This window comes from Erythrolamprus reginae, chromosome Z, assembly GCF_031021105.1.
Source record: "Erythrolamprus reginae isolate rEryReg1 chromosome Z, rEryReg1.hap1, whole genome shotgun sequence".
Classification (NCBI taxonomy): domain Eukaryota; kingdom Metazoa; phylum Chordata; class Lepidosauria; order Squamata; family Dipsadidae; genus Erythrolamprus; species Erythrolamprus reginae.
In genome coordinates this window covers 64,597,583-64,624,128 of record NC_091963.1, presented here as the reverse complement: position 1 = coordinate 64,624,128, position 26,546 = coordinate 64,597,583, and the positions used below count along the sequence as shown (strand labels likewise).

The following is a 26,546-nucleotide window of genomic DNA, read 5'->3' as shown; positions in this document are numbered from 1 at the left end:
GAGAACATACATTATGTGGATAGCATTGTGGATAGAATCTGGCCTGAATGCATAATTTTGTAAGACAGAGAAATCATTCTTCCAATAATATATTTTGAATTTTCCTGTAGCCTCCCCCCCAAAATCCCTAAACTGAATTATTATGTAAAGTTTTTTTTAAAAAAAATAGATTTCTTTTCAAATATGAAAAAATATCTTGGAAATGGACCGTTGAACTTACCTGAATGGTCTTCTCGAGACACTGCAAGAAGAGTCCAACATGGGTAATACTTCAGCCTTATTGGCAGGGACTGAATTAAAATTAGCATAATAAATAGGTCCCACCCAGTGCCTACCCCAGTAGGTCAGTCAAGGAAAAAAATGAAGTAGTAGTGAAAATACAAATAACTCTTTATTAAACAACTTAACAACCAAGAAACTGTGCCCCTGGGCCAAATAGCCAGGTGGTTTGGACTCTCCTTGCAGTGCCTCGAGAAGACCTTTCAGGTAAGTTCAAAAATCCTTCTCCAAAGCACTGCTGCAGAGAGTCCAACATGGGATATACCCAAGCTATGAAGACAGGGCAGAAACAGGCGGGACCAAGGGCACATGAGTTTTGCACACCCATTGCAGCACTCTTCGACCGAAAGCCGCTTCTGCGGACCTAAATAAGTCCAGTCGGTAATGTTTGATGAAGGTATCCAGGACGGCCCAGGTAGACGCCCGGCAAATGTCCTCTAGAGAGGCCTGCGTAGTCCATGCTGCAGATGTCTCCGCACTCCTTGTGGAGTGAGCCGTGATTCCAGATGGGACAAGGAGGGATTGAGTCTCATATGCTATGGTTATGCAGGACCTCACCCATCTACTAATTGTTTGAGGTGATACTTTAGCCCCCATGGATGATGGTAGAAATGAAATGAAAAGGACTTCAGTTCTGCGTAAATGTGCAGTCCTGCGTATGTATATTTTTAGAGCTCGTCTGACATCAAGTTTATGCCAGCGTAGCTCCAGCGGATGGGAACCATGCATGCAAAAGTCTGGAAGGATCAGATCTTGGGATCGATGGAAAACAGAGTTGACCTTCAGCAGAAAGGCCGGATCCAGACGTAACACTACTCTGTCTGGTTGAAAGATACAGAGATCTGGACGTACAGAGAATGGTGACAGCTCAGACACCCTCCTGGCAGACGTAATGGCCACCAAGAAGGCCGTCTTAAAGGTAATGAGTCTCAGAGGAATGTGTCTTAATGGCTCAAATGGGGGTCCCGTTAGCACCTGCAACACCAGTGGAAGATCCCATGCGGGATACCTGTGTTGCACTGGTGGGCAAAGGTTGGATGCCCCTCTAAGGAAGTCTCTGACCCACGGGTGTTGTGGCATAGACCTCTATGGGTCCCATTTGAGTATGGTGGAAAGAGCCGCTACATGCCTCCATAACGTATTGGGAGCAAGCCCTTTGTCAAGACCGGTTTGCAGGAAAGACAGAAGATTCACTGCAGATGGAGAGCATGAATCTGCTTGTATGGTGTTACAGCTGTATCAAGATACCATTCTGATGGATCGAGCATTGACCTGCTCAACCAATCTGCTTGGACTTTGGAAACCCCGGAGATATGTTCGGCATGGAGAGAAAATAGGTTTGCTTCCGCCCAGGTGATCAGGGCTCCTGCTTGTTGCATCAACCTGCCGGACCTCGTCCAACCCTGATGGTTTATGTGAGATCGTGTAGCCACATTGTCCATCAGGATGAGTACGTGTTCTCCCCACACCTGGTTCTGGAATGCTTGTAGTGCCAGGAACACTGCTCTTAACTCCAGGAAATTTATTTATTTATTTATTTATTATTTAGATTTGTATGCCGCCCCTCTCCGTGAACTCGGGGCGGCTCCCAACAGGCATAAACAAATCGTACAAATCCAAATAGATTCAAATAAATTTAAATATTTTAAAAAGTTTTAAAAAGAAACCCGATATACTAACAAGCACACACACAAACATACCATACATAAATTGTACGTGCCCGGGGGAGATGTTTCAGTTCCCCCATGCCTGACGACAAAGGTGGGTTTTAAGAACTTTACGGAAGGCAGGGAGAGTAGGGCAGTTCTAATCTCCGGGGGGAGTTGGTTCTAGAGAGTCGTGGCCGCCACAGAGAAGGCTCTTCCCCTGGGGCCCGCCAACCGACATTGTTTAGTTGACGGGACCCGGAGAAGGCCCACTCTGTGGGACCTAATTGGTCGCTGGGATTCGTGCGGCAGGAGGCGGTCTCGGAGGTATTCTGGTCCGATGCCATGAAGGGCTTTAAAGGTCATAACCAACACTGAATTGTGACCGGAAATTGATCGGCAACCAATGCAGACTGCGGAGTGATGGCGAAACATGGGTATACCTAGGTAAGCCCATGACTGCTCTCGCAGCTGCATTCTGCACAATCTGAAGTTTCCGAACACTTTTCAAAGGTAGCCCCATGTAGAGAGCGTTACAGTAGTCGAATCTCGAGGTGATGAGGGCATGAGTGACTGTGAGCAATGAGTCCCGGTCCAGATAGGGCCGCAACTGGTGCACCAGGCGAACCTGGGCAAACGCCCTCCCCTCGCCACAGCTGAAAGATGGTTTTCTAATGTGAGCTGTGGATCGAGAAGGACGCCCAAGCTGCGGACCCTCTCCAAGGGGGTCAATAATTCCCCCCCCCCAGGGTAATGGACGGACAGATGGAATTGTCCTTGGGAGGCAGAACCCACAGCCACTCCGTCTTATCCAGGTTGAGTTTGAGTCTGTTGACACCCATCCAGGCCCCAACAGCCTCCAGACACCGGCACATCACTTCCACTGCTTCGTTGACTGGACATGGGGTGGAGATGTAAAGCTGGGTATCATCAGCGTACTGATGATCCTCACCCCATGCCCTCGGATGATCTCACCCAGCAGTTTCATGTAGATATTAAATAGCAGGGGGGAGAGGACCCACCCCTGAGGTACCCCACAAGGGAGAGACCTCAGAGTCGACCTCTGACACCCCACTAACACCAACTGTGACCGGCCAGTGAGGTAGGAGGAGAACCACTGAAGAACAGTGCCCCCCACTCCCAACCCCTCCAGCCGGTGCAGAAGGATACCATGGTCGATGGTATCGAAAGCCGCTGAGAGGTCAAGGAGCACCAGGACAGAGGATAAACCCCTGTCCCGGGCCCGCCAGAGATCATCCATCAACGTGACCAAAGCAGTTTCCGTGCTGTAACCGGGTCTGAAGCCCGACTGCTGGGGACCTAGATAATCAGCTTCTTCCAAGGACCGTTGGAGCTGGAGCGCCACCACCTTCTCAACAACCTTCCCCATAAAGGGAAGGTTGGAGACTGGACGATAGTTATTAAGTACAGCTGGGTCCATGGAGGGCTTCTTGAGGAGGGGGCTCCCCAAGGAAGCTTTGGTAATCTCCTGGACCCAGCTCCGTGTCACCTCCCTGCTGGCCGAGACCAACCAGGAGGGACACGGATCCAGTAAACAGGTGGCGGAACTCACGGATCCAATGGCCTTGTCCACTTCATCAGGTGTCACCAGATCAAACTCTTCCCAGACAGGTGGACAAGTACGGGCCCCAGTCACCTCGACTGACTCATTGTCAGTCGACTCTGTTTCCCAATTGGAGTCGAGATCGGCCCGGATCTGAGCGATTTTATCAGCGAAAAATGTGTTAAAATCCTCGGCACTGCTCTGCAAGGGCTCCCCAACTCCCCCCTGATTAAGAAGGGAGCGGGTCACCCTAAACAGAGCGGCCGGGCAGGATTCCGCTGATGCAATCAAGGCGGCATGGTACGCGCATCTTGCCGCCTTGAGCGCCACTTTGTAAGTCTTAATAAAAGCTCTTACAAGAGTTCAATCAGATTCAGACCTACTCTTCCTCCATTGCTTCTCTAGACGTCTCTTCTGGCGTTTCAACTCCCGGAGCTCCTCGCTGAACCATGGAGCTCTACGGGGTCTAGCGCCACGGAGACGTCGCAAAGGCGCAATCTGGTCAAGAGCCTCCGCTGCGGCCTTGTTCCAGGCCTCCGCAAGAGACTCCGCCGAACTGTGGACGAGTGCCTCTGGAATAACCCCAAGCGCCGTCTGAAAGCCCTCTGGGTCCATCAGGCATCTGGGGCGGAACATCTTAATTGGTTCCGCCTCCCTGCAGGGAAGGATTGGAGCCAGGAAGTCAAACCGTACTAGGAAATGGTCTGACCATGACAAAGGCAAAGCTTCTAAGCCCCTTAGTCTCAGACCATTACTCAATTGCTCGGAAAGGAATACCATGTCAGGTGCGTGCCCTCCCTCGTGAGTCGGACCCTGTACTACTTGAGTCAGGTCCATGGCTGTCATGGTGGCCATGAACTCCTGTGCCAACCCAGAGGTTTCGCCGAGTGGTGGCAGATTGAAGTCCCCCAGGACAATGAGTCCAGGGAACTCCACCGCCAACCCGGCTACCTCCTCGAGTAGCACAGGCAGGGCTTGTGCCACACAGCTGGGAGGCAGGTACGTGAGAAGCAAGCCCACCTGAACCCCTAAGTCCAACTTCACAAGGAGGGACTCGCAACCTGCAATCTCCGGAGCAACGAGCCTACGCAGGCAAAGGCGCTCCCTGGCTATAATAGCCACTCCTCCCCCCCTTCCCTGGGGTCGAGGTTGATGCCATATCTGAAACCCGGCTGGGCAAATTTCCGAGAGAGGAACTCCTCCCTCCGGGCCCAGCCAGGTTTCAGTTACACATGCCAGGTCGGCCTCCTCATCCAGGATTAAATCCCGGATGAGGAGAGCTTTATTTACCACCGACCTGGCATTGAGCAGCAGCAACCTGAGCCCAGGGCCAGAGTTACACTCATCACCAGTGCCCTGGGTTGAGCTCACGGAGCCGGAACAAGGAATAGTTATTAGACAGCGATCCCTTGTTCCCCTGGAACGGCTAGCTCCGTGGCTCCCGCCATATCTGCCTCTCCCCAGCAAAACAAGGATATTCCGACCCTCTGCCACCCCAGAGATCAGTGCCCCTTCCCCTCCCACCTCTCCGGCGTCAGGTGGGCCAAATATCTCATTCATACTATTTCCATTCATCCCATTCATCCCGTCCCTGGCATAACCCTACCCACTCCAACCATCGCACTCATACCAATCATTCATCCCATACACGTCATTGCACCCACTCCAATTATGCATCGGTTAAACCCCCCCAATTGATTAAAAATAGATTAAATTAGCGATAGATTAATGTACTAATAAAATATTACAAATATATCGGATATAAAATTATAAGTCTAAATAAGTTAATAAGATAAGAAATTAAAAAGTTAATAAGATAGTATAAAAATATAAAATATAAAATATTGATATATTTAATATAAAATATTAAAATATTGATATTCATGCCAGTGAGGTCTTGGGGTTCCACAGGCCTTGGGCTACCTGTGAATTTGAGTGGGCAACCCAACCACATAGGCTTGCATCCGTGGTGATGACGATCTCCTGTTGCCTCAAAAAGAGCCCTGAAGCACCACTGCTGAACTCCACCACTTCTGACCTTCCCCGTCAGTGTAACGAGCCAAGTAGAGTGGCTCGTTCATTGTTTCTGGAATGGTAGAAGTTTAAGTTAAGTTTAAGTTTTATTAGATTTGTATGCCACCCCTCTCCAATGATTCGTGGCAGCTCACAACAACAGCAATACAATATACAAAATACAAATCCAATATAAGTTAAAAACAATTTAAAACCCATAAATATTAAAAAATGATCATTACTACACAATCACACCATTCTCATATACAGTGATCCCTCGATTTTCGCGATCTCGTTCTTCGCGAAACGCTATATCGCGATTTTTCCCACCCGATGACATCACTCTCTTCCTTCCTTTCTCATCTTTCTTCCTCTCTCTCTCTCTATCTTGCTTCTTCCTCTCTCACACTCTCTTCCTCCCTCTCTCATCTCTTTCTTTCCTTCTCTCTCTTTCTCTATCTCTCCCCCTCTTGCTGGTGGGCGGCGGGCGGCGGGCGGGCGGGCGAGCAGGGGCATCAGCGAGGAAGACCCAGGGAAGGTTCCTTCGGCCGCCCAGCAGCTGATCTGCTCGGCAGCGCGGCAGCAGCCAGGAGCCGAATCGGGGTTTCCCCTTTGCGTGGGCGGCAGGGAAACCCTGATCTTCGTCTGCACACTGCTGCTGTGCTGCCGAGCAGATCAGCTGCTGGGCGGCCGCAGCAGCAGCGAGAAGACGAAGATCGGGGTTTCCCCGCCACCCACGCAAAGGGGAAACCCCGATCTTCATCTGCTCGCTGCTGCTGCGCTGCCGAGCAGATCAGCTGCTGGGCGGCCGAAGGAACCTTCCCTGGGTCTTCCCCGCCACCCACGCAAACTCCACCATCTGCGCATGTGCGGCCATGAAAAAGGGCGCGCATGCGCAGATGGTGTTTTTACTTCCGCAACCCTACATCGCGAAAAATCGATTATCGCGAGGGGTCTTGGAACGGAACCCTCGCGATAATCGAGGGATCACTGTATTACAGTGAGAAAAAGGTGGTGCTGGGGGACACACCATGCCTGGGGGGAGTTGATTCCAGAGGGCCGGGGCCGCCACAGAGAAGGCTCTTCTCCTGGGTCCCATCAAACAGCATTGTTTAGTTGATGGGAGCCAGAGAAGGCCAACTCTGTGGGACCTGATTAGCTACTGGGATTCATACGGTAGAAGGCGGTCCCGGAGGTATTCTGGTCAGATGCCATGTAGGGCTTTATAGGTCATTACCAGCACTTTGAATTGTCACCGGAAACTGATTAGCAACCAGTGCAGGCCACGGAGTGTTGGCGAAACGTGGGCAGATCTTGGAAGCCCCACGATAGCTCTCGCAGCCGCATTCTGCAGGATCTGAAGTTTCAGAACACTTTTCAAAGGAAGCCCCATGTAGAGAGCGTTGCAGTAATTGAACCTTGAGGTGATGAGGGCATGAGCAACTATGAGCAATGACTCCCTGTCCAAGTAGGGCGGCAACTGGTGCACTAGGCGAACCTGGGCAAATGCCCTCCTTGCTACAGCCGAAAGATGGTGTTCTAATGTTAGCTGTGGATCGAGGAGGACGCCCAAGTTGCGAACCCTCTTTGAGGGAGGTCAATGATTTCCCCCCCCCCCAGGGTAATGGATGGACAGATGGAATTGTCCTTGGGAGGCAAGACCCACAGCTACTCCATCTTGTCAGGGTTGGGTTTGAGCCTGTTGACACCCATCCAGACCCCAACAGCCTCCAGGCACCGGCACATCACTTCCACTGCTTCACTGACTGGAAATGGGGTGGAGTTGTACAACTGGGTATAATCAGTGCCATCACCTTCTCAACAACCTTCCCCATAAAGGGAAGGTTGGAGACTGGACGATAGTTGTTGAAAATGGCTGGGTCCAGGGAAGGCTTCTTGAGGAGGGGGCGCATACATGCCTCCTTGTAGGGATCCTGAAAGGACTCCCTCCCCAAAGAAGCATTGACAATCTCCTGGACCCAGCTCCATGTCACTTCCCTGCTGGTCAGGAGGTACAGGGATCCAGTAAACAGGTGATGGAACTCACAGCTCCAATGGCCTTGTCCACTTCATCAGGTGTCACCAGATCAAACTCTTCCCAGACAGATGGACAAGTACGGGCCCCAGTCATCTCGACTGACTCATTGTCAGTTGACTCTGTTATCCAATTGGAGTCAAGGTCTGCTCAGATCCGAGCAATTTTATCAGTGAAAAATGTGTTAAAGTCCTCGGCACTGCCCTGCAGGAGCTCCCCAACTCCCCCCTGGTTAAGAAGGGAGTGGGTCACCCTAAACAGAGAGGCTGGGCGGGATTCCATTGAAGCAATCAATGATACGCGCATCTTGCCAACTTGAGCACCACTTATGCAATGATTGGATTTGTTTTGAAAGTTGGAAGTCATCTGGGAAGAAAGGAAACTTAAGCAAAGTGCTAAAGTTGAAGAGAAAAGAAACTTATGGACTTGGTGAGCTATTTTGCCATAATTTTTATTTTAGAATTTTTATTCTTTAGATCAAAGGAGAAAAGATTCAGAGAAAGGTGGGGGAAATGGCTAATTAGTTACCAGAAGTGTTCTTGAGGATTTGGAAAGTTATAACTAAAACCCATGTTGATGTATTCATAAAAGACTGACGGCAGAAAAAGACCTCATGGTCCATCTAGTCTGCCCTTATACTATTTCCTGTATTTTATTTTACAATGGATATATGTTTATCCCAGGCATGTTTAAATTCAGTTACTGTGGGTTTAGCAACCACGTCTGCTGGAAGTTTGTTCCAAGGATCTACTACTCTTTCAGTGAAATAATATTTTCTCACGTTGCTTCTGATCTTTCCCCCAACTAACTTCAGATTGTGTCCCCTTTTTCTTGTGTTCAGTTTCCTATTAAAAACACTTCCCTCCTGAAACTTATTTAACCCTTTAACATATTTAAATGTTTCGATCATGTCCCCCCTTTTCCTTCTGTCCTCCAGACTATACAGATTGAGTTCATTAAGTCTTTCCTGATACGTTTTATGCTTAAGACCTTCAACCATTCTTGTAGCCCATCTTTGGACCCGTTCAATTTTGTCAATATCTTTTTGTAGGTGAGGTCTCCAGAACTGAACACAGTATTCCAAATGTGGTCTCACCAGTGCTCTATATAAGGGGATCACAATCTCCCTCTTCCTGCTTGTTATACCTCTAGCTATGCAGCCAAGCATCCTACTTGCTTTTCCTACTGCCCGACCACACTGCTCACCCATTTTGAGACTGTCAGAAATCACTACCCCTAAATCCTTCTCTTCTGAAGTTTTTGCTAACACAGAACTGCCAATACAATACTCAGATTGAGGCTTCCTTTTCCCCAAGTGCATTATTTTACATTTGGAAACATTAAACTGCAGTTTCCATTGCTTTGACCATTTATCTAGTAAAACTAAATCATTTACCATACTACATACCCCTCCAGGAATATCAACCCTATTGCACACTTTAGAGTCATCGGCAAATAGGCAAACCTTCCCTACCAAACCTTCCCCTATGTCACTCACAAACATATTAAAAAGAATAGGACCCAGAACAGACCATTGTGGCACACCACTTGCAACCTGTCTCTGCTCAGAATACTCGCCATTAACAATAACTCTCTGATGTCTATGCTTCAGCCAGCTTGAAATCCACTGAACTATCCAGGGATTAAGTCCAATCTTCACTAATTTATCTATCAGCTCTTTATGTGGAACCATATCAAAGGCTTTGCTGAAGTCCAGATAGGCAATATCCATGGCACCACCTTGATCCAACACCTTTGTGACATAGTCAAAGAAATCAATGAGATTAGTCTGACATGATTTGCCTTCAATAAAGCCATGCTGATTTGGGTCCAATAAGTTATTGTTTTTTAGGTGCTGATTTATCCTCTTTTTGAGTAGAGTCTCCATCATTTTAACTATAACTGATGTCAAGCTAACTGGCCTGTAGTTACCAGCTTCTTCTCTACTGCCCTTCTTGTGGATAGGCACAACACTGGCCATTCTCCAATCCTCAGGAACATCTCCTGTTAACCGGGATTGGTTAAACAAATCAGTCAGGTGGGTAGCAATGACAGATCTGAGTTCTTTAAGAACTCTGGGGTGGATGCCATCTGAACCCATTGCCTTATTTATCTTTAATCATTCAAGTTCTTCTAAAACATCGGCTTCTAAGATCACTGGAGCTGAATCCCTACAGCTGGAAGCAATGCTATATCCCTCTATAGTATTATTTTGTAAGGTGTCTTTTGAGAAAACTGAACAGAAGTAGCTGTTGAAATGGTCAGCGATCTCCTTATTCCCATCAATGCATGTATTATTCCCGGTACTAAGCTTCGTGATGCTGCAGTTTTTCTTCTTCCTATCACTAATATATCTGAAGAAGGTTGTATCCCCCTTCTTTACAGATTTGGCAATTTCTTCCTCTTTTGAGACTTTAGCAGCATATATTATCTGTTTCACCTCCTTCTGTCTCATTTTATACACCTCTCTATCAGCTATACTTCCAGACTCTTTATACCTCCTATAGGCAGCCTTTTTTCATTGACTATAGCCCTTACATCATTGCTAAACCATAGCAGTTTCTTCTTCCTTTTACCTTTAGTTATTTGCCTTACATACAGTCCTGTGGCTTTTAAGATGGCCTTTTTTAATACAGTCCAATGAGTGCTCGCTCCTGCCATTTTATCCCTCCCCTTTAATTCATTATTTAAATATTCCCCCATTGCATTAAAATTTGTTTTTCTGAAATCCAATACTTTGGTTGCAGTATAGGATTGCTCACAATCAGTTTTTACATCAAACCACAAACATAGATGGTCACTGCAACCTAAATTTTCTACCACCTTGACCTCTGAAACCCAATTCCCATTTGTAAAAACTAAATCTAGAATATTCTCCCCTCTAGTCGGTATCTTAACCAGCTGTGCCAGAGCTGCTCCTGTAAAGGCCTCTACTATATTCTTACTTTTGCATGTAAGGGCACTGGGAATATTCCAGTCAACATCAGGCATGTTGAAATCACCCATAATCACAATATCTCCCTTTACTGCCATTTGGGTAATTTCATCCACCATCTTGTTGTCATATTCCTCAGATTGCCCTGGAGGCCTATAGATCACCCCAATTCTAATGACAGAACCGTCTTTATTTTGCATGCAAATCCAGAGAGTCTCTGGATCTTTACACGTATTTTGAATTAGTGTTGTTTTTAGACTTTCTTTAACATAAATGGCTACTCCACTTCCCCTTCTCTCTATTCTATCCTTCCTATACAGTGTATATCCTGGTATAGATATTTCCCATTCATTAGAATCCTTAAACCATGTCTCAGTTATGGCAACCAGATCCAAATTATCTCTAGATATTATGGCCATTAACTCACAGAGCTTGTTGCTCAAGCTTCGAGCATTCGTGCACATTACCCGAAGAACATTATTTTCATTATTAGTTTGCCCCTTATCATCAACAACTACATCTATTCTATTTACAGCTCCCTTTTCATAAGCTTCCAGAAACTGATTTATCCTCATTGGTCGGGGACAGAAATCATCCACATCAGTTACATCTCTGTCCCCTTTATCTAGTTAAAATGCCTGTCCAAAAAAGTTCTGAATTCCTCACCGAGCACCTGGGTACCTCTGTATGATGGATGCAAACCATCCCTCTTAAACAACTCCCTATTAGACCACCTACTGACATCATGACTTACATCGCCAAAACCTTCAGCTTTACACCACTGCCTTAACCACACATTAAACTCTCTGATACAAGTTGTTTTATCCTCCTGGCCACAAACCGGTAACACCTCTGAGAAAGTCACTGAATCAGTTATTTTACCCAGCTCCACACTTAGACATTGAAAATCTCTTTTTACTACATTAACATTTCTTTGGCACAAATCATTTGTGCCAAGATGCACCACCACATCAACGTTATTACCTTTACTCACAGCCTTGACAATGTTTGTAATTCGCCTCCTGTCCCTGATGGCAGTGGCCCCTGGGAGACACCTCATCAGCTTCACCACATCCTTACTCAGTCCCAAATCAACACCTCTAACAGTCGAGTCACCCACAAGAAAATGTGTCCTCTTTCTATTTCTACTAACTGCACTTGATGGATTGGTGACACTATGCACCTCATTTACAACAACTTCTCCTTTGAACATCCCCTCATTCTTCAGCTGAGGGGCCTTGCTAATACCTACAACATCCTTACTATTTAAATCTGCAAGAACATTATAGGAATTTGATACAGAGTATTATTTTGGATTTAAAATTTGGACTTAAAAGAAACTTTGGGACTGCTTGCTGTTGTCATCTGCTGATAGAAGATTTGTTGGTGAGAGGCTCCATATGGATTGTTTATCAGTGCTTATTTGCTCAGCTGTGACCTTGAAGCAGGAGTCTATTTGGCTTATGCAGAGTGTTGGTGATTCTTTTCATAAAATGCAATAAAGAAGAAAGGATTATATTGTTGTTGTTTTTGCTGAACTCTGAAACTGGACCTTCTTCTTAGAAGTGGTGAAAAAAGAGAAAAAAACATTTGCTGGAATTTTGAACATCAAATGAACTCAAAAAATGTTACATTAAACCAGTGTTTCTCAAATAGTGGGGCAGAACCCCTTTCTTTCAGTTACTATGAAAAGAGAGCTCACTCAGGTGCCCTTCTGCCTCAATGAGGCCTCAAAGGGTGGAGGCCTCCACCAGGCCTGTAAGGCCGTACCCCCCACACACACTGAGCCTTCCAAGACCTCAATGGGAAAATTTTTCCCCTGAAGGGAAGGCTACTGCCCAAGAAGATTCCCCCCCTTGTTCCCGGAGGGTGAATCCCCATGTTTCCTCGCCCCCCCCCCCCCGCGACTCCAAACCAGGCCTCAGGATGGTCCACGAGCTGCAGGCCCTAAAATGGCCGACACCACTAGGCCAACCAAAATGGCCAATATTGAAGGGCGAACCCCAGCCGGGTGTTTGCCTGCTCGTTGTTGGGGCGAAAAGGAGGCCCCAAGCCTGCACAGCCCTTTTTATAGGGCCGGCAGGCTCTGCCCCCCCGACGACATCATCAGCCTGGGCCGATGCCCAAAGATGGCCAGGATCTCGACAAGATGGCGGCTACGCTGAGGGCCGTGTCTCCCTGGCCCTGCGGCAAATCCGGGCCGGGGGTAAACCACGGGCCGTGCATTCTGGCAGTTGAAGTCCACAAGTCTTAAAGCTGCAAGTTGGAAGTTGGAAGACCCCCCAAGTTAGAGGTTAGGAGTGCAAGGATCTTCAAACCTGGCAAGTTTAAGGCTTGTGGACTTCAACTCCCATTTCTGAGCTAGGATGATTGGTGGAGGAATTCTGGGAGTTGAAGTCCACAAGTCTTAAAGCTGTCAAGTTTGAAGACACCTGAGTTAGAGGTTAGTAGTGCAAGGGTCTTCAAATCCGGCAAGTTTAAGGCTTGAGGATTTCAACTCCCAATTATGAGCTAGCATGACTGGTGGAGGAATTCTGGGAATTGAAGTCTACAAGTCTTGAAGCTGTCAAGTTTGAAGTTTGTAAAAAGTGTACATGGTTTTAAAAAGTATACATGGTTTTAAAAAGTATACATGGTTGTAAAAAATATTCTGCTACACTGGTATTTTATTAAACAATATAACACTACACCATTTGATTCAGAATGGTTTTTTCCTTGGTTTCCTCCTCTAAAATCTAGGTGCATCTTATCCATCGGTGTGTCTTATACACCAAAAAATACGGTAATTGGTTTATCTGGATGACAAGGGGGGAGCAGGAGATGAATGATACATACTGAAAGTAAATAGATATTGAATGAATAACTATTAATGATTATGCGATGATTGATATATGCTTATGTTGTATGGTATTGAAGGTATATGATATTATATGTGTATGTAGAGAATTTTTTTTTTAAAAAAAAAGACTTCTCTTCCCATCACCTACCTTTTAAAAAAATGTTTTCTTTATTACTGCTATAAACCTAGTTTCTTATATTCTGAAACTCAAACATTATTATGTGACTTGTGTGACATACATTTTCTGGATTTTCCTTTAATTTTAGTTAGTGTAGGTTTTCATGGAAGAAAAATAGAAGAATGAAATATGACTATTTATTAAAAAATTGTAGATCATTTGATTTCAGTGTTTTTCCTGAGAGATATATTCTGCAGTTTATGGTTGTCCCAGCTCAATGAGAATAATTGGAGGATATATGTGGTGTATTTATTTATTGAATAAATTTATTTAGCTGCCCATCTCAACTATATGTATCTAATTCAGAGTTGCTTTTGATTAATGTCTTTTAAACAAATAGTTTTACACAATGTTTTTAAGACACATATTCCCATAACTCCCTACAGATAGAAGAAATTCTTTGAACAAATTTCACTATCATTGCGCTCCAATAGAATTTAAAAAGTGTTAGAATTGGACCGCCTGATATTCACATTGTCAAAGCTCTAAAACACATTTTGCAATGTTAAGATTAACTGTTCCTTCCCATCAAACTCATTATTAATAATGTCGAGCTATAAAACTAAATTGTAGTGAGTAACGTTATTCTTTCCTGTTTTATTCCCATTTTCAGCTGGTTAATAATCCTCTGGCAAGTCAAGCAGCAGCAGCCGCCGCCGCAGCCGCCATGGGCTCAATAGCTAACTCACAAGCTTTTGGCAATGTACTCTCCAGTCTTCAGGGGGTCACAGGTCAACTAGTCACTAATGCTCAAGGACAGGTGAGTGGAGGATAGATGGAAATAGTGAATTCACATGGCATATTGAGTATTTCCAATGTTAACAATCTGAGACTGTACATATATACAGGGCCGCCGATAGGCCGGTACTACTGGGACTGGCGTCAGGGGCCCGGCCAAATTGAAAAATGGGGGGGGCGGCGCCCGCCAAAAACTCTCCAACCCCAATTGCGATGGGGAAAAGCGCGCCAAGGCGAGCGAAAGGACCAGAGACACCTTGCCGAACTCCGCTTCTGCGGAACTTCTCCGACCGCAGCCCACACCTTCTTCCCACCCCCGCGATGAAAGAAGGCAGGGAGCCCCGATGGCAGCCGCGGAAGGAGGAGTCACTGCGGGGGTGACTCGGCCCTCCAGAAGCCAAGCTGCGCTGCTGGGGAAGCGCAATTGGGGAAGCCGGGAGAGGGCTGAGCCCGGCCGGCTTCTCCGCCGGATTGCGAGGGCAAGAGAGCCATGCCTTTCGGCCTCCGGAGGTGCTGGGTCGGCGGTTTGGGGGGGCATGAACACCACCCGCTGCCCGGAGCCAATGGCTTCATTTTGGCGGGCGCCGGCTAACTCGCTCGCCTTCCTGCTGCTGGTGCTGGGAGCAGGTAAGCGCACGCGGGCGGCTGGGTGGGAAGGGCAAGGCGCGAGGGGGAGGCAAGTGGAGATCCTGGTCCCTCTTTTCATGCATCCGCTCAGTGAGCCTTTCTTTGGAGTTGCCTTTCTTTCTTTCTTTCTTTCTTTCTTTCTTTCTTTCTTTCTTTCCTTCCTTCCTTCTTTCTTTCTTTCTTTCTTTCCTTCTTTCTTTCTTTTCTTCTTTCTTTCTTTCTTTCCTTCTTTCTTTCTTTCTTTCCTTCTTTCTTTCTTTCCTTCCTTCTTTCTTTCCTTCCTTCTTTCTTTCTTTCCTTCTTTCTTTCCTTCTTTCTTTCCTTCTTTCTTTCCTTCCTTCCTTCCTTCTTTCTTTCTCTCTTTCTCTCTTGCTATCTTGCTCTTTCATTCTTTTTTCTTTCTTTCTCTTTCTTTCTTTCTTTCTTTCTCTTTCTTTCTCTCCTTCCTTCCCTCCTTCCACTTCTTTCATTCCCCCTCTCTCTTTTTATTTCTCTTTCATTCTCTTTCTTTCTCTTTCATGCTTTCTTTCTTGCTCTTTTTCTTTCTCTTTTATCTTCCCTTCCTCTATTTCTTCTTTTCTTTCTCCTTCCTACCTTCTTCCCTCCCTCCCTTCCTTCAGTCCTTCCTCTCTTACTCTCCCCTTTCATAAGTTTCCTTGCTTCCTTCCTCTGTTCCTGTCCCTTCCACCTTTCTTTCTTTCTTTCTTTCCTTCCTTCCTTCCCTCCCTCCATTTCTTGCTTTCCTTCTCCTTCCTCCCTTCTTTCCTCCCTCACTCCCTTCTTTCACTCCTTCCTCTCTTACTCTCCCCTTTCACACCTTTCCTTGCTTTCTTTGCACACTTCCTCTGTTCCTGTCCCTTCCCTCTTTCCTTCCTTCCTTCCCACCCTCCGTCCATTCATTCACCCATTCCTCTCTTGATCGCCCCTTTTACCATTCCTTCCTTCTTTCCTCCCTCCCTCCTTCCTTCCTTCATAGCTCACCCTCGCCTTTCTTCCCTTCCTTCCAGGTGGGAGTGCCCCCTCAAGACACCTGCCCGACTGCTGGTGCCCTGCTTTTTCTCTCCCCTCGTCCTTTCCAACTCCTCGCCAGTGGCTGCCGGGTGTGGGATCCCCCTCCCCTCTCCCCTCGCTAGAGAGCATATGGTTTTGTCAACAAGGCCTCTTCCAAGAAGGGAGAAGTGCCAAGGAGCTATAAATAAGCCATGCTCCACCTGACCGATGCCAGGAGGCTCTTTCTTTCCCTCGCCGCTCCCGCTTCTTTCTTTCTCCTGGATGAGTCCACACAATCGGCTTAACCCAGTTCCTGAAATAGCCTATGGCAGTGCTTTCCAACCTTGACAACTTGAAGATATCTGGACTTCAACTCCCAGAATTCCCCAGCTGGCTGGGGAATTCTGGGAGTTGAAGTCCAGATATCTTCAGGTTGCCAAGGTTGGGAAACACTGGCCTATGGGACCGCCTTGCTTGGTGTAAAGCGGGAAATGATCCCGGGGGATGGAGTGGCTCGGCAACTTAAAATAGTTTTAAAATGGTGGGGGGCCCAGACACTTAGGCTGTATGGGGCCCCAAAATTCCTGATGGCGGCCCTGCATATATATGAAAGGGCATAGAGAAAATTTTAAAGAAGTAGAACATTAAGATAAAGGTTTGAATTGAGTTATATTAAAGTTGACTCTAAAAATCATTGAAACTTAAATCCCTGTGTTAGTGCTAATCCAATATTATTTTTTAAATTATTTTATTTTATTTATTTATTACAACTCCTTTTGAAGAGAATGCAGGCAACTTACAGCATTAAGAGCATAAAACCATGAGATAAATATATTGATCATAATTAAACGGCCATTTGTTTGATTTGCCCTACATTTGCAAACTTATATATCTTGAGCATTTCTCCAGCTCAGTTCATATTATATACTTATTCTGATCATTTAATATCAACAGAATTAACAGGTCTCCACAAAACATGTTTATGTTTAACATTTCCTACTGTATTAAGAAAGCCGATTATCTAGACTCCTTCCAATCTGGCTTCAGGATCGGTCACAGCAAAGAAACTGCTCTGGTCGTGCTGATGGATGATCCCTGATAAGCCCAGGATAGGGGATATTCCTCTATCCTGGTGGTCCTTGACCTTTCAGTGGCCTTCGATACCATTGACCATAGTATCCTTCTGTGATGATTGGGAATGGAAAGCACTGTTTTACGGTGGTTCTCCTCCTATCTCTCTGGTCGTTCACAGTCGATGTTAGTGGGGGGATAAAGATCCACCCCTTGGCCCTTCTTTTGTGGGATGACACAAGGGTCTGTCCTCTCCCTCCTATTATTTAACATCTACATGAAGCTGTGGGGTGAGATCACCTGCTGGTATGTATTGTGGTTGGCTTTGGCCCAGCTCCTGCCCCCAAGGAATGTGGAGGTGGATGTGGGGGAAACATCCCCATGCCACAGGCCTGTTTTGCTCCCAATAGCATCTCCCGACGAAGGCTCCTCTGACGAAGGAAGCATGAGTAACAGGGAAGAGGGGAGTTTGTAATTAGTGCTACAGATAAAAAGAGCATCGTGCTGATTTAGCCTCGTGAAAGTTTATCTGATTCATAGTAGAGTTTTTTCTACTTTTCTGTTTTTCCTTCTACTTTTTTTGGTTTTCCTTTTATTGTGTGGTGTGTGTCTTTTTGGACTAATTACGCTGTAATTATGGGTGGTTGGGACACGCCGGCAGAACAGAATAAACTTCTACCAACCCCCAGGGAATTTTTTCTGCTTTTCTGTTGATAAAGACTTTTGATTTTCCTTCTATCATGTGGTGTGTGTCTTTTTGGACTAATTACCCTGTAATTACGGGTGGTTGGGAAACGCCAGCAGAACAGAATGGATGCAGTATCATCAGTACGCTGACGATACCCAGTTATACATCTCCACCCCAAGCCAATTCAGTGAAGTGGTGGAAGCTGTAAGGGTCTGGATGGGGGCCAACAGGCTCAAGCTCAACCCAGACAAGACCAAGTGGCTGTGGGCATTTCCTCCTATGGACTATTTGATCTGTCCATCCATTGTTCTGAGGGGAGAAACATTGACCCCCTCAGATAGGGTCTGCAACTTGGATGTCCTCCTGGATCCACATCATCACCTCTCAGCTGTGGCCAGGAGGACTTTTGCCCAATTTCGTCTGGTTTCCAGTTGTGGCCCTACTTAGACCAGGAGGCTCTATGCACAGTCACTCAGGCTCTCATCACCTCCTGCCTTGGTTATTGCAATATGCTCTACATGGGGCTACCCTTAGTGAGTGTTCAGAGACTCCAAATTATCCAGAATACAGCCACACTCCGCATGCTGCACTGGCTTCCTATTAGTCTCTGGGCACAATTCAAGGTGTTGGTTATTACCTATAAAGCCCAATATGGCTCAGGACCAGATTATTTACGGGACTGTATCTTGCCACATACCTCCCAGAGATCTATAAGAGCACACAGAGTTGGCCTTCTCCAGGTCCCGTCAGCCAAGCAATGCAATGTTGCCGTCCCAGCTCTATGGAATCAACTCATACTGCTCTCACCTTATTGGCCTTCCATAAGGCCATTAAGACCTAGCTTTGCAGAGAGGCCTAAGGGCCATGAACCAACAACAACAATGCCCAATTGTATAAATGTTTAGTATGCATGTTGGGTTAGTTATTATGTTTATTGGGGGTTTTAATTAATGGTTTTATAACTTAGTTTTATATTTGACTTCTTTTTATTGTCTTGTATTTTATATTGTTGTAAGCCACCCTGAGTCCTTCAGGATTGGGCAGCATAGAAGTTAAATAAATAAATAAATAAATAAATAAATTCCATTTTTATAATGAGGGCTGAGTGATACTACTGAGAATGATCAAAGAAACATTCACAGTTTCATGTTACTATAGGTAATGTTTGACTTATAACACTTCATTTAATAACCATTCAAAATTACAATGGCATCGAAAGAAGTCACTTATGACTTATTTTCACACTTTAAGACTGTTGTAGTATTCCCTTGGTCACATGATCAAAATTCAGACACTTGGCAAGTGATTTATATTCATATGATAATGGAGTGCAATGCTCCTTTTCATCTCCTCTTCCGGCTAGCTAAGCGACTGCATCGGCACCCTTTTTAATTGCCCATGGAGGCATCGCCCTGCTTCAGCTGGTAGGTGGTAATTGTAGCGCTGTTGCCTGAGCTGTATGCGCACCCCGATTGCACCCTTAAAGAGCTACAGCATGGCTTTTAGTTTTGCTACTTACCTGCTGACACTCAGATGAAGTTTTCCGCCTGAGCCGAGCCCCGGAGGGAGTCCGAACGTGTGGGCACGCTGCCTTAGGCAAGGCCTTATTTGCCTACCCATTTGCCGCATACATGACACTGGATGGGAAGAACTGCATGGCTGCTGCTCAGCCCATCATCCCTCATCCTTTTGCCTCTCCCCTCTCCCCTCCCTCTGGACAGCAGTCTGGCAGATGGCCTTTGTCCTTCCACATGGCCAGGCCTAGCCTTTTGTTCAGTCAAAGGGACCAGGCAGGGAGAAGTCGGGGGACCAAGGGCCTCTTTGCCTATACCCATAGGAGAGTTATTAGGCACCCTCTATAGGAACAGCAGGATTTCAAATAATAGATTTTAAACATTTTGCCCCTTTTTTCAGGTCACTGTAAGTGGGGGATGGTGGCAGCTTGCTCATACTAGGCACTTTTCGCCATAGTGGGCCCCAAGGGGGGGCTCTTGTCCACAAGGCTCTAGATACATGGGCTTGAATTACAAACAGCCTCCTTTCTTTTCTGATTCTTGGTAATTATGTTGTCAATGTGCATTAACAGGTCACACAGTTATTTCCAACCACCCATTAGAAGCATGGCCTACAGAGGGACCTGCCAAAGCAAGGCAAATGCCAAGTCCCTTAGACAAGACATGGACATTGAAACAGCAGAACCAGTTGCAGTAGCAACATCTTCTACTGTAGGCTCTCAGGTTCAACCGGTGGCATTACGAACATCATGAATATGGGGGAGGCATAGCACTGGATCTTCCAGAAGCAATACCTCCTCAGTTATCCTTTCCATGGACAATCTAGTGCTGAGGCTGGGGGACACTGATATGGGGGAAGGGCCCCTGGCAGATGAGGGGGCCCAATCACAGCCACAGTCCCAGAACCTGGACTGGCAGGCCACTTCTGGGAAACAGTCTAGATTCAATGAGGCCCTCAGGAAAGGCATTGAAGCCGCAGTCAGGGCCATGGAGGGCCCACCAAACCCCACCCCTCTCAAATGCATCGCTTATCATGGTTTATCTTCTTCAGCCATCCCAAGGGAGCCCACTGCTTATCCGCCATTAAACCAGTTAATTTCTCACCCTATGTTGGATCTGGAGGAGGGGAACTGCAGGAGGACATATCCCTGGAGGAACAGTTAGATGTAGACTTCTCGGAGGATGAGACTCCTGTTCCAGAGCCTCCAGCTGTTTTTGCAACCAGCCCTGTTCCACATCCTCCTTCAAAAGGCTAGAGCTACTGCCAAGGTAGTCTCCACTACAGTGGACCTGAAGGCACCGGCTTCCCAACCAGACCCCTTCTTTGAGGAAACCACAACAGAGGTGGAACTGATTCCAATGCCACAATTGTTCCTCCACCCTATTGATAAGCAACGGCTGAACCCAGCTGTGGATCCTCTGCCTAGTACCCTAGAGAAGAATTTTTTTCCCATCACCCTGAAGTTAGCTCAATGATTACAGGTGCCCAAGATGGATGGCCCAGTCCTGGCCCTCTATACCAGCCCCCAGATGCCTGGGGATGCAAAGGAGCTACTCAAGCTGGACGAGCACTGGACAGACATCTCACTGCAACAGGCCCACCAGTCAGCTGCTTGGGCAATCAAGGCAGCCACTTCAGCCTCAATCCTCTCTTACACATCCTTGAAGTGGCTGTCTACTCTTTAGGAGCACATCTCCCTGTCGGATATCAAGGTGCATCAGGACCTGAACAAGCTCCTGGCCGCAGCAAGATATACAGCAGACATCACTCTGCAGGCAACATATTTTGTGGTTCAGCCTATGTGAATCATGGTGGTGGCCAGATGCCTGATGCGTGATGGTGGCCAGATGGGGACACCTGCACCAAATGGAAACTAGCAGCTGCCCCCTAGTGGGTCAGTTATTATTTGGCTCAGCCTTAGACACATTGGTTATCGAGACTAAAGACAAGAGGAATGTGCAGGGCAACAATCAGATCCCTCCAAGAGGGGATACAGAGCTCCGGACAACTAGTATGGGTGTTTCCCCTCCAAGGTTAGGAGTGGGGATGACAGACATCCCCAGAGAAGGGCATACAGCAAGCAGCCCTTTCAAGTGGCTGGCAAATGCCTCTTTTGCCAGAGTCACTAAGCCTACACTTCCTTCCATCGGGGGTTGTCTGGCCTTTTTTGCCAACTGGTGGGAGGTTATGACCAGCAATTCCTGGGCCCGGGATACCATATCCCAGGACCTGGCAACCAAATTCTGGGTCTCACCCCCAGAGCTGTCCCTTAGTTGCCCCAAGTCCCAAAGCCTCAGTCAAGGGGCCCTCATGGAAGAAGCTATCCAACATTTGTTAGACATAGCAGCCATTCAGCTAGTGCCTGTGGAACAGAGGGGTCAGGGTTTCTACACCACCCTCTTTCTAGTTTCGAAATCATCATCATCTTAGAGCTTAAACACCTCAATAAATTTGTGGTGTACAGGAGATTTAAAATGCACACCCTCCAGATCATTTTGGGGGGAATCAGGCAGGGTAAAACTCCTGGCTTCCATAAATCTTTTGGAGGAATACGTTCACATCCCCAAAAGGGAATCCTATAGAATCCTATGGGGGGAGGTACTTCCAGTTCATGTCCCTTCCCTTTGGACTCTCTTCAACTCCCAGGGTTTTCAGTAAGGTCCTCTTGGTGCTGGCGGCACATCTCAGAACCATCCCCATCAGGGTCCAGTGTTATTTGGATGACATCCTGATCCAGTCAGCCTCTATCAGATGGGCAGAAAGTGATGTCTGCATCACACAAAAGGTGCTGGAAGAGCAGGGTTTTCTCATCAACCTGAAGGAGAGTCAGTTAGCCCCAGCACTAGCCTGACTCATTTGGGGGTATCATAGACTCCTCAGCCTGCATGGTATACCTGTCAGAAGGAAGGAGGGACAGCCTATGGGAATCAGTCAGAGTAGTGAGGGAGTCCACCATGGTACAACTCTTAGCACTTTCTTTACTATTAGGGAAGATTATTTCAGCCATTCACATTGTTCCCTGGGCACACCTCCATTTGAGGGATCTCCATTGGTTTCTTCTCCCTTTTCAGTGAGTGGCTACGGCACATCGACAGTCAGAGTACAGCTGTCTCAGGAAGCTCGTGCATCACTGCAGTGGTGGAACTCACAGGCGATCGACATGGGGACATGCTTCTTAGAGCCTGAAAGGGTGACCATCATGACAGATGCAAGTATTCTGGGTTGGGTACCCACTTGGGGAATAGGGTGGCTCAGGGCACATGGTCACCAGAGGAGACACTATGCAGCATCAACCTACTGAAATTGCGAGTGATCACTCTGGCTCTTGGCTATTTGCAGTAGTCCCTGCGGGACCATCATTTCCTTGTCCTAACAGAAAACATAACTGCCAGGGCATACACAAACAGACAATGGGGGATGGTGTCCAAATCCTTGATGGAAGAGGACAGGTGACTGAGTTTATGGGCAGAGACCTACCTCCTATCGATCACAGCGGAGCACATCTCCAGTGTGGACAATGTCACAGCGGATTGGCTCAGCTGTTATGGCATCGGCCAGGCAGAGTGGTCTCTCCATCTGAGGGTGTTCAAGCAGCTCACATCTCAGTTTGGGTGACCAGTAATAGACCTGTTCACCATTCCACACAATGCGCTCCACATAATGTGCAGGTACCCAGGTTTCTGATGAGATTTCAGACCCTAGGCAGGGAAGGAATGAATGCCCTTCACTGTGCCTGGCTGAAGGGTCTGCTTTATGCCTTCCCTCCACTCCCTATTATCCCCAAAGTAGTGAGGAAAATAGTGCAGCAACATCCTGCTGGTGCCACACTGGCCCAGGAGAGCATAGTGTCCCTCTCTATAATGCTGCCTTGGAAAATCTGATAACAGAGTGGTTGCTGTCACAGGGGACCATCCTACATCCAGGTCCAGACTGGGTGCAACTGACCACCTGACGCTTGAGTGGCTCACTTTAAGAAAACATAGAGTCCTGGAGGACATATCAGAAATCATGCTAGCTGCTAGGAGACCACCCTCTGGGAGCATTTATTCCTTGACCTGGAGAGCTTTCTGAAAATGGTGCAAGGAGACTGGATGGTCTCCCCTGGAGCTCTCCATCATAGACATCCTTACATTCCTCAAACTGGGTCTAGATATGTCTACAGCAGCACGAAGCTTACAACTTCAGCCTGATGATGGTGAATGTGATTTCACCGAAACGTCGCATAGACACTCAAAATATTACATGGGGCAAAACCCAAACTCAGAACAATCTACATACATAGACCTGTGAAAATTTATGAAAACATATATATATGTGTATATATATGTGTGTGTGTGTGTGTGTGTGTGTGTGTGTGTGTATAAATATATGTATATTTACACACAGCAGTCAACCTAATTCCAGGCCTGCCAGAAAAGCCAGGTCTTAACAGCTTTCCAGAAGACTGGTAGGGAGGAGGCAATTGATTCCATAGGGTCAGAGCCACTGCAGAGAAGGCTCTTCCCTGAGGTCCCTCCAACCAACATTGCTTGGCAGATGGGACCTGGAGAAGGCCGACTCAGTGGGCCCTTGCTGGCTGTAGTGAGGTGTAGGTTTATCTCCTTCCAACCAGCCTCTCTTGACAGGAAGGTCTCACCCATCGTGGTGGGCGGTTGGCTTTGCAGAACCATTGTTCTGGCATATCAGCTAGCAGGGCTCCCTCTCCCTCAGAGAATCACAGCCCATTCCACATGCAGTGCGGCTACTTCAGTGGCATGGCTGATTAGAGTCTCCATCAAGGAAATCCGCAAGGCAGCTATTTGGGCATCTCCCACTCCCTTCATCAGACACTACAAGATAGATGCCTAGGCCGCTGAGGTCTCTGGCTTTGGCTATGGGGTATTGCAACATGTTTCTCTAGCAGAGGGGTCTCAACCAGGCCCTAGTACCCTACCCTTAGGGAGGTCATAGCTTGGAGCCTAGCTCCACCCTTCTTGGAGAAAGGGCTTTGGTATATACTGATATGCCCTTTCTCAAGGGGTGGAGCCAGCCTCCAAGACCCGTCCTATTCATCAAGAGCCTGAGTTTAGAAATATTGGTATTTATGGTTGGCTATACTTACAGGAGAAGTACATGCAGAATCATCACTTCCCTCATCAAAAGAGGGGTAACAATGGGGGTCAATCTCTTTTTTTAACATTTGATTCAGTTCTTTTGTCACTGGGTGATCATTCTTAACCCATACACTTGGAGGCTAGCTCAACCCCTTGAGAAAGGGCATATTAGTGTATGCCAATGCCCCTTCTCTTAGTTGTTTGTTTCCTGCTCTCGCTTGCTCTCTCACTTCCTTTCTCCTCCTCTGCATCCATTTCTTTCTTCTTCCTTCCTTCCTTCCTTTTTTCCTTCCTTCCTTCCCTCTCCTTCCCAGATCCAGCAGCAGCAGCATTGAAACAGTAACAGAGAAGCAATACTGAAGCAGTCACAACTTGCCATTTCATTTCCATGGAATTCATAGGTCCTGGCATTCTGTAAATTAAGTCTTTTTAGTTACTTGATTCAATAACTGTTCCCCTATACCTTCCAATTTCATCCAACTGAAGATTACGAACAAACAAGAGTTTTAGTAGACAAATATTGCAGATAGCATTTAATATGCATTTGCATACAGAGGATAAATAAAACAGTATTTAATATTCATATGCTTGGATACAATTCTACTATGTTTTTCATTATATGTGTTATACTTGTTTTCAAGAAACACATTTAGTTAGATTAAAACTTTTGAGTTCTTTCTGTAATAAACAGCTTATTAATATTGTCAGGACTAGATCCAGAGCCAGATTTCAATATGCTTGATGAGTCTCAAGATCTTCCCAAACATCTTATATTGAGAAGAAGAAACAACTATACCATGAAGACAAGATTACAGTATTGTCTTTGAAACCATTGGTTATAAATGGGTGTTCCCTCAATTCAATTCATTTCATATAATTAAAAAATAAATTCTTCTATTCTACCTGATTCCATTGTTATTTTACTTTCCTCAGAAGTGGAATTTATTTTCTTCTGCCTGATATTTCTAAAAATATTTAATAGTAAATGTTATTTAAGCATGATTAAGATAAAACAAAGATTCAACTAGTGCCCATGTGCCTTGTGTAAAACCCCACAAGGAAAAGTGCTTGCCTTGTTATATTTGCTGGGTACAGCAAATTTATGCCCTCAAGTGTCAGGATTCAGGCCCGGCTACAGCACGGAAAATTTGTTGGTCGTGCTGATGGATGATCTCTGGCAGGCTCAGGACAGGGGCTTGTCTTCTATCCTGGTGCTTCTTGATCTCTCAGCGGCTTTTGATACCATCGACCATGGTATCCTTCTGTGCCGGCTGGAGGGGTTGTTCTTCAGGCACTGTTCTTCAGTGGTTCTCTTCCTACCTCTCCAGTTGGTTGCAGTCGGTGTTAGTGGGGGTCAGAGGTCAACCTCTAGGCCTCTTTCTTGTGGGGTGTCTCAGGGGTCGGTCCTCTCCCCCCTGCTATTTAATATCTACATGAAACCGCTGGGTGAGATCATCCAAGGGCATGGGGTGAGGTATCATCAGTACACTGATGATACCCAGCTGTACATCTCCACCCCATATCCAGTCATGGAAGCAGTGGAAGTGATGTGTCGGTGCCATTACTGAGGGCAAATCATGTCAGACTAATCTCATTGATTTCTTTGACTATGTCACCAAAGTGTTAGATGAAGGTGGTGCCATGGATATTGCCTATCTGAACTTCAGCAAAGCCTTTGATACCGTTCCACATAAAGAGCTGATAGATAAATTAGTGAAGATTGGACTTAATCCCTGGATAGTTCAGTGGATTTGCAGCTGGCGGAAGCGTAGATATCAGAGAGTTGTTGTTAATGATGAATATTCTGAGCAGAGACTGGTAACAAGTGCCAGAAGGGTCTGTTCTGGGTCCTATTCTTTTTCATATGTTTGTGAGTGACATAGGGGAAAGTAGGGAAGGTTTGCCTATTTGCCGATGACTCAAAAGTGTGCATTAGGGTTGATATTCCTGAAGGCATCTGTAATATGGCAAATGATTTACCTTTCCTATATAAGTGGTCAAAGCAATGGAAAGTGCAGTTTAATGTTTCCAAATGTAAAATAATGCCCTTGGGGGAGAGGAATCCTCAATCGGAGTATTGTATTAGCAGTTCTGCAAAAACTTCAGAAGGAAAGGATTTAGGGGTAGTGATTTCTGATAGTCAGTCTTCTATGTTTCTACGGGAACCATAATGGGAAAGAAATAGCAAGTCCTTCTCCATGTTTGTTCAATAATCTCTGCACAAAGAGCTTACATAGAACTTCCTTCTGTCTCTTTTATTGAGGAAAATTAAATACAGAGTGATAGCATTTCAAACTTGTATGTGTTTCTCAATATGAACTTGTTTACTAGAAGA

At 46.3% G+C, this 26,546-nt stretch overlaps 1 protein-coding gene across 2 annotated transcripts in view; it reads left to right on the top strand.

The window, feature by feature from the left end:
• The window catches only part of POU6F2 (POU class 6 homeobox 2), a 639,429-nt gene that overhangs the window by 549,801 nt on the left and 63,082 nt on the right, over positions 1-26,546 (top strand). For both annotated transcript variants that reach the window (XM_070767398.1, XM_070767397.1), the window contains exon 5: positions 14,103-14,249. In XM_070767398.1, coding sequence (XP_070623499.1) covers positions 14,103-14,249 — 147 coding nt within the window. The remainder of the gene's footprint in view (positions 1-14,102; positions 14,250-26,546) is intronic.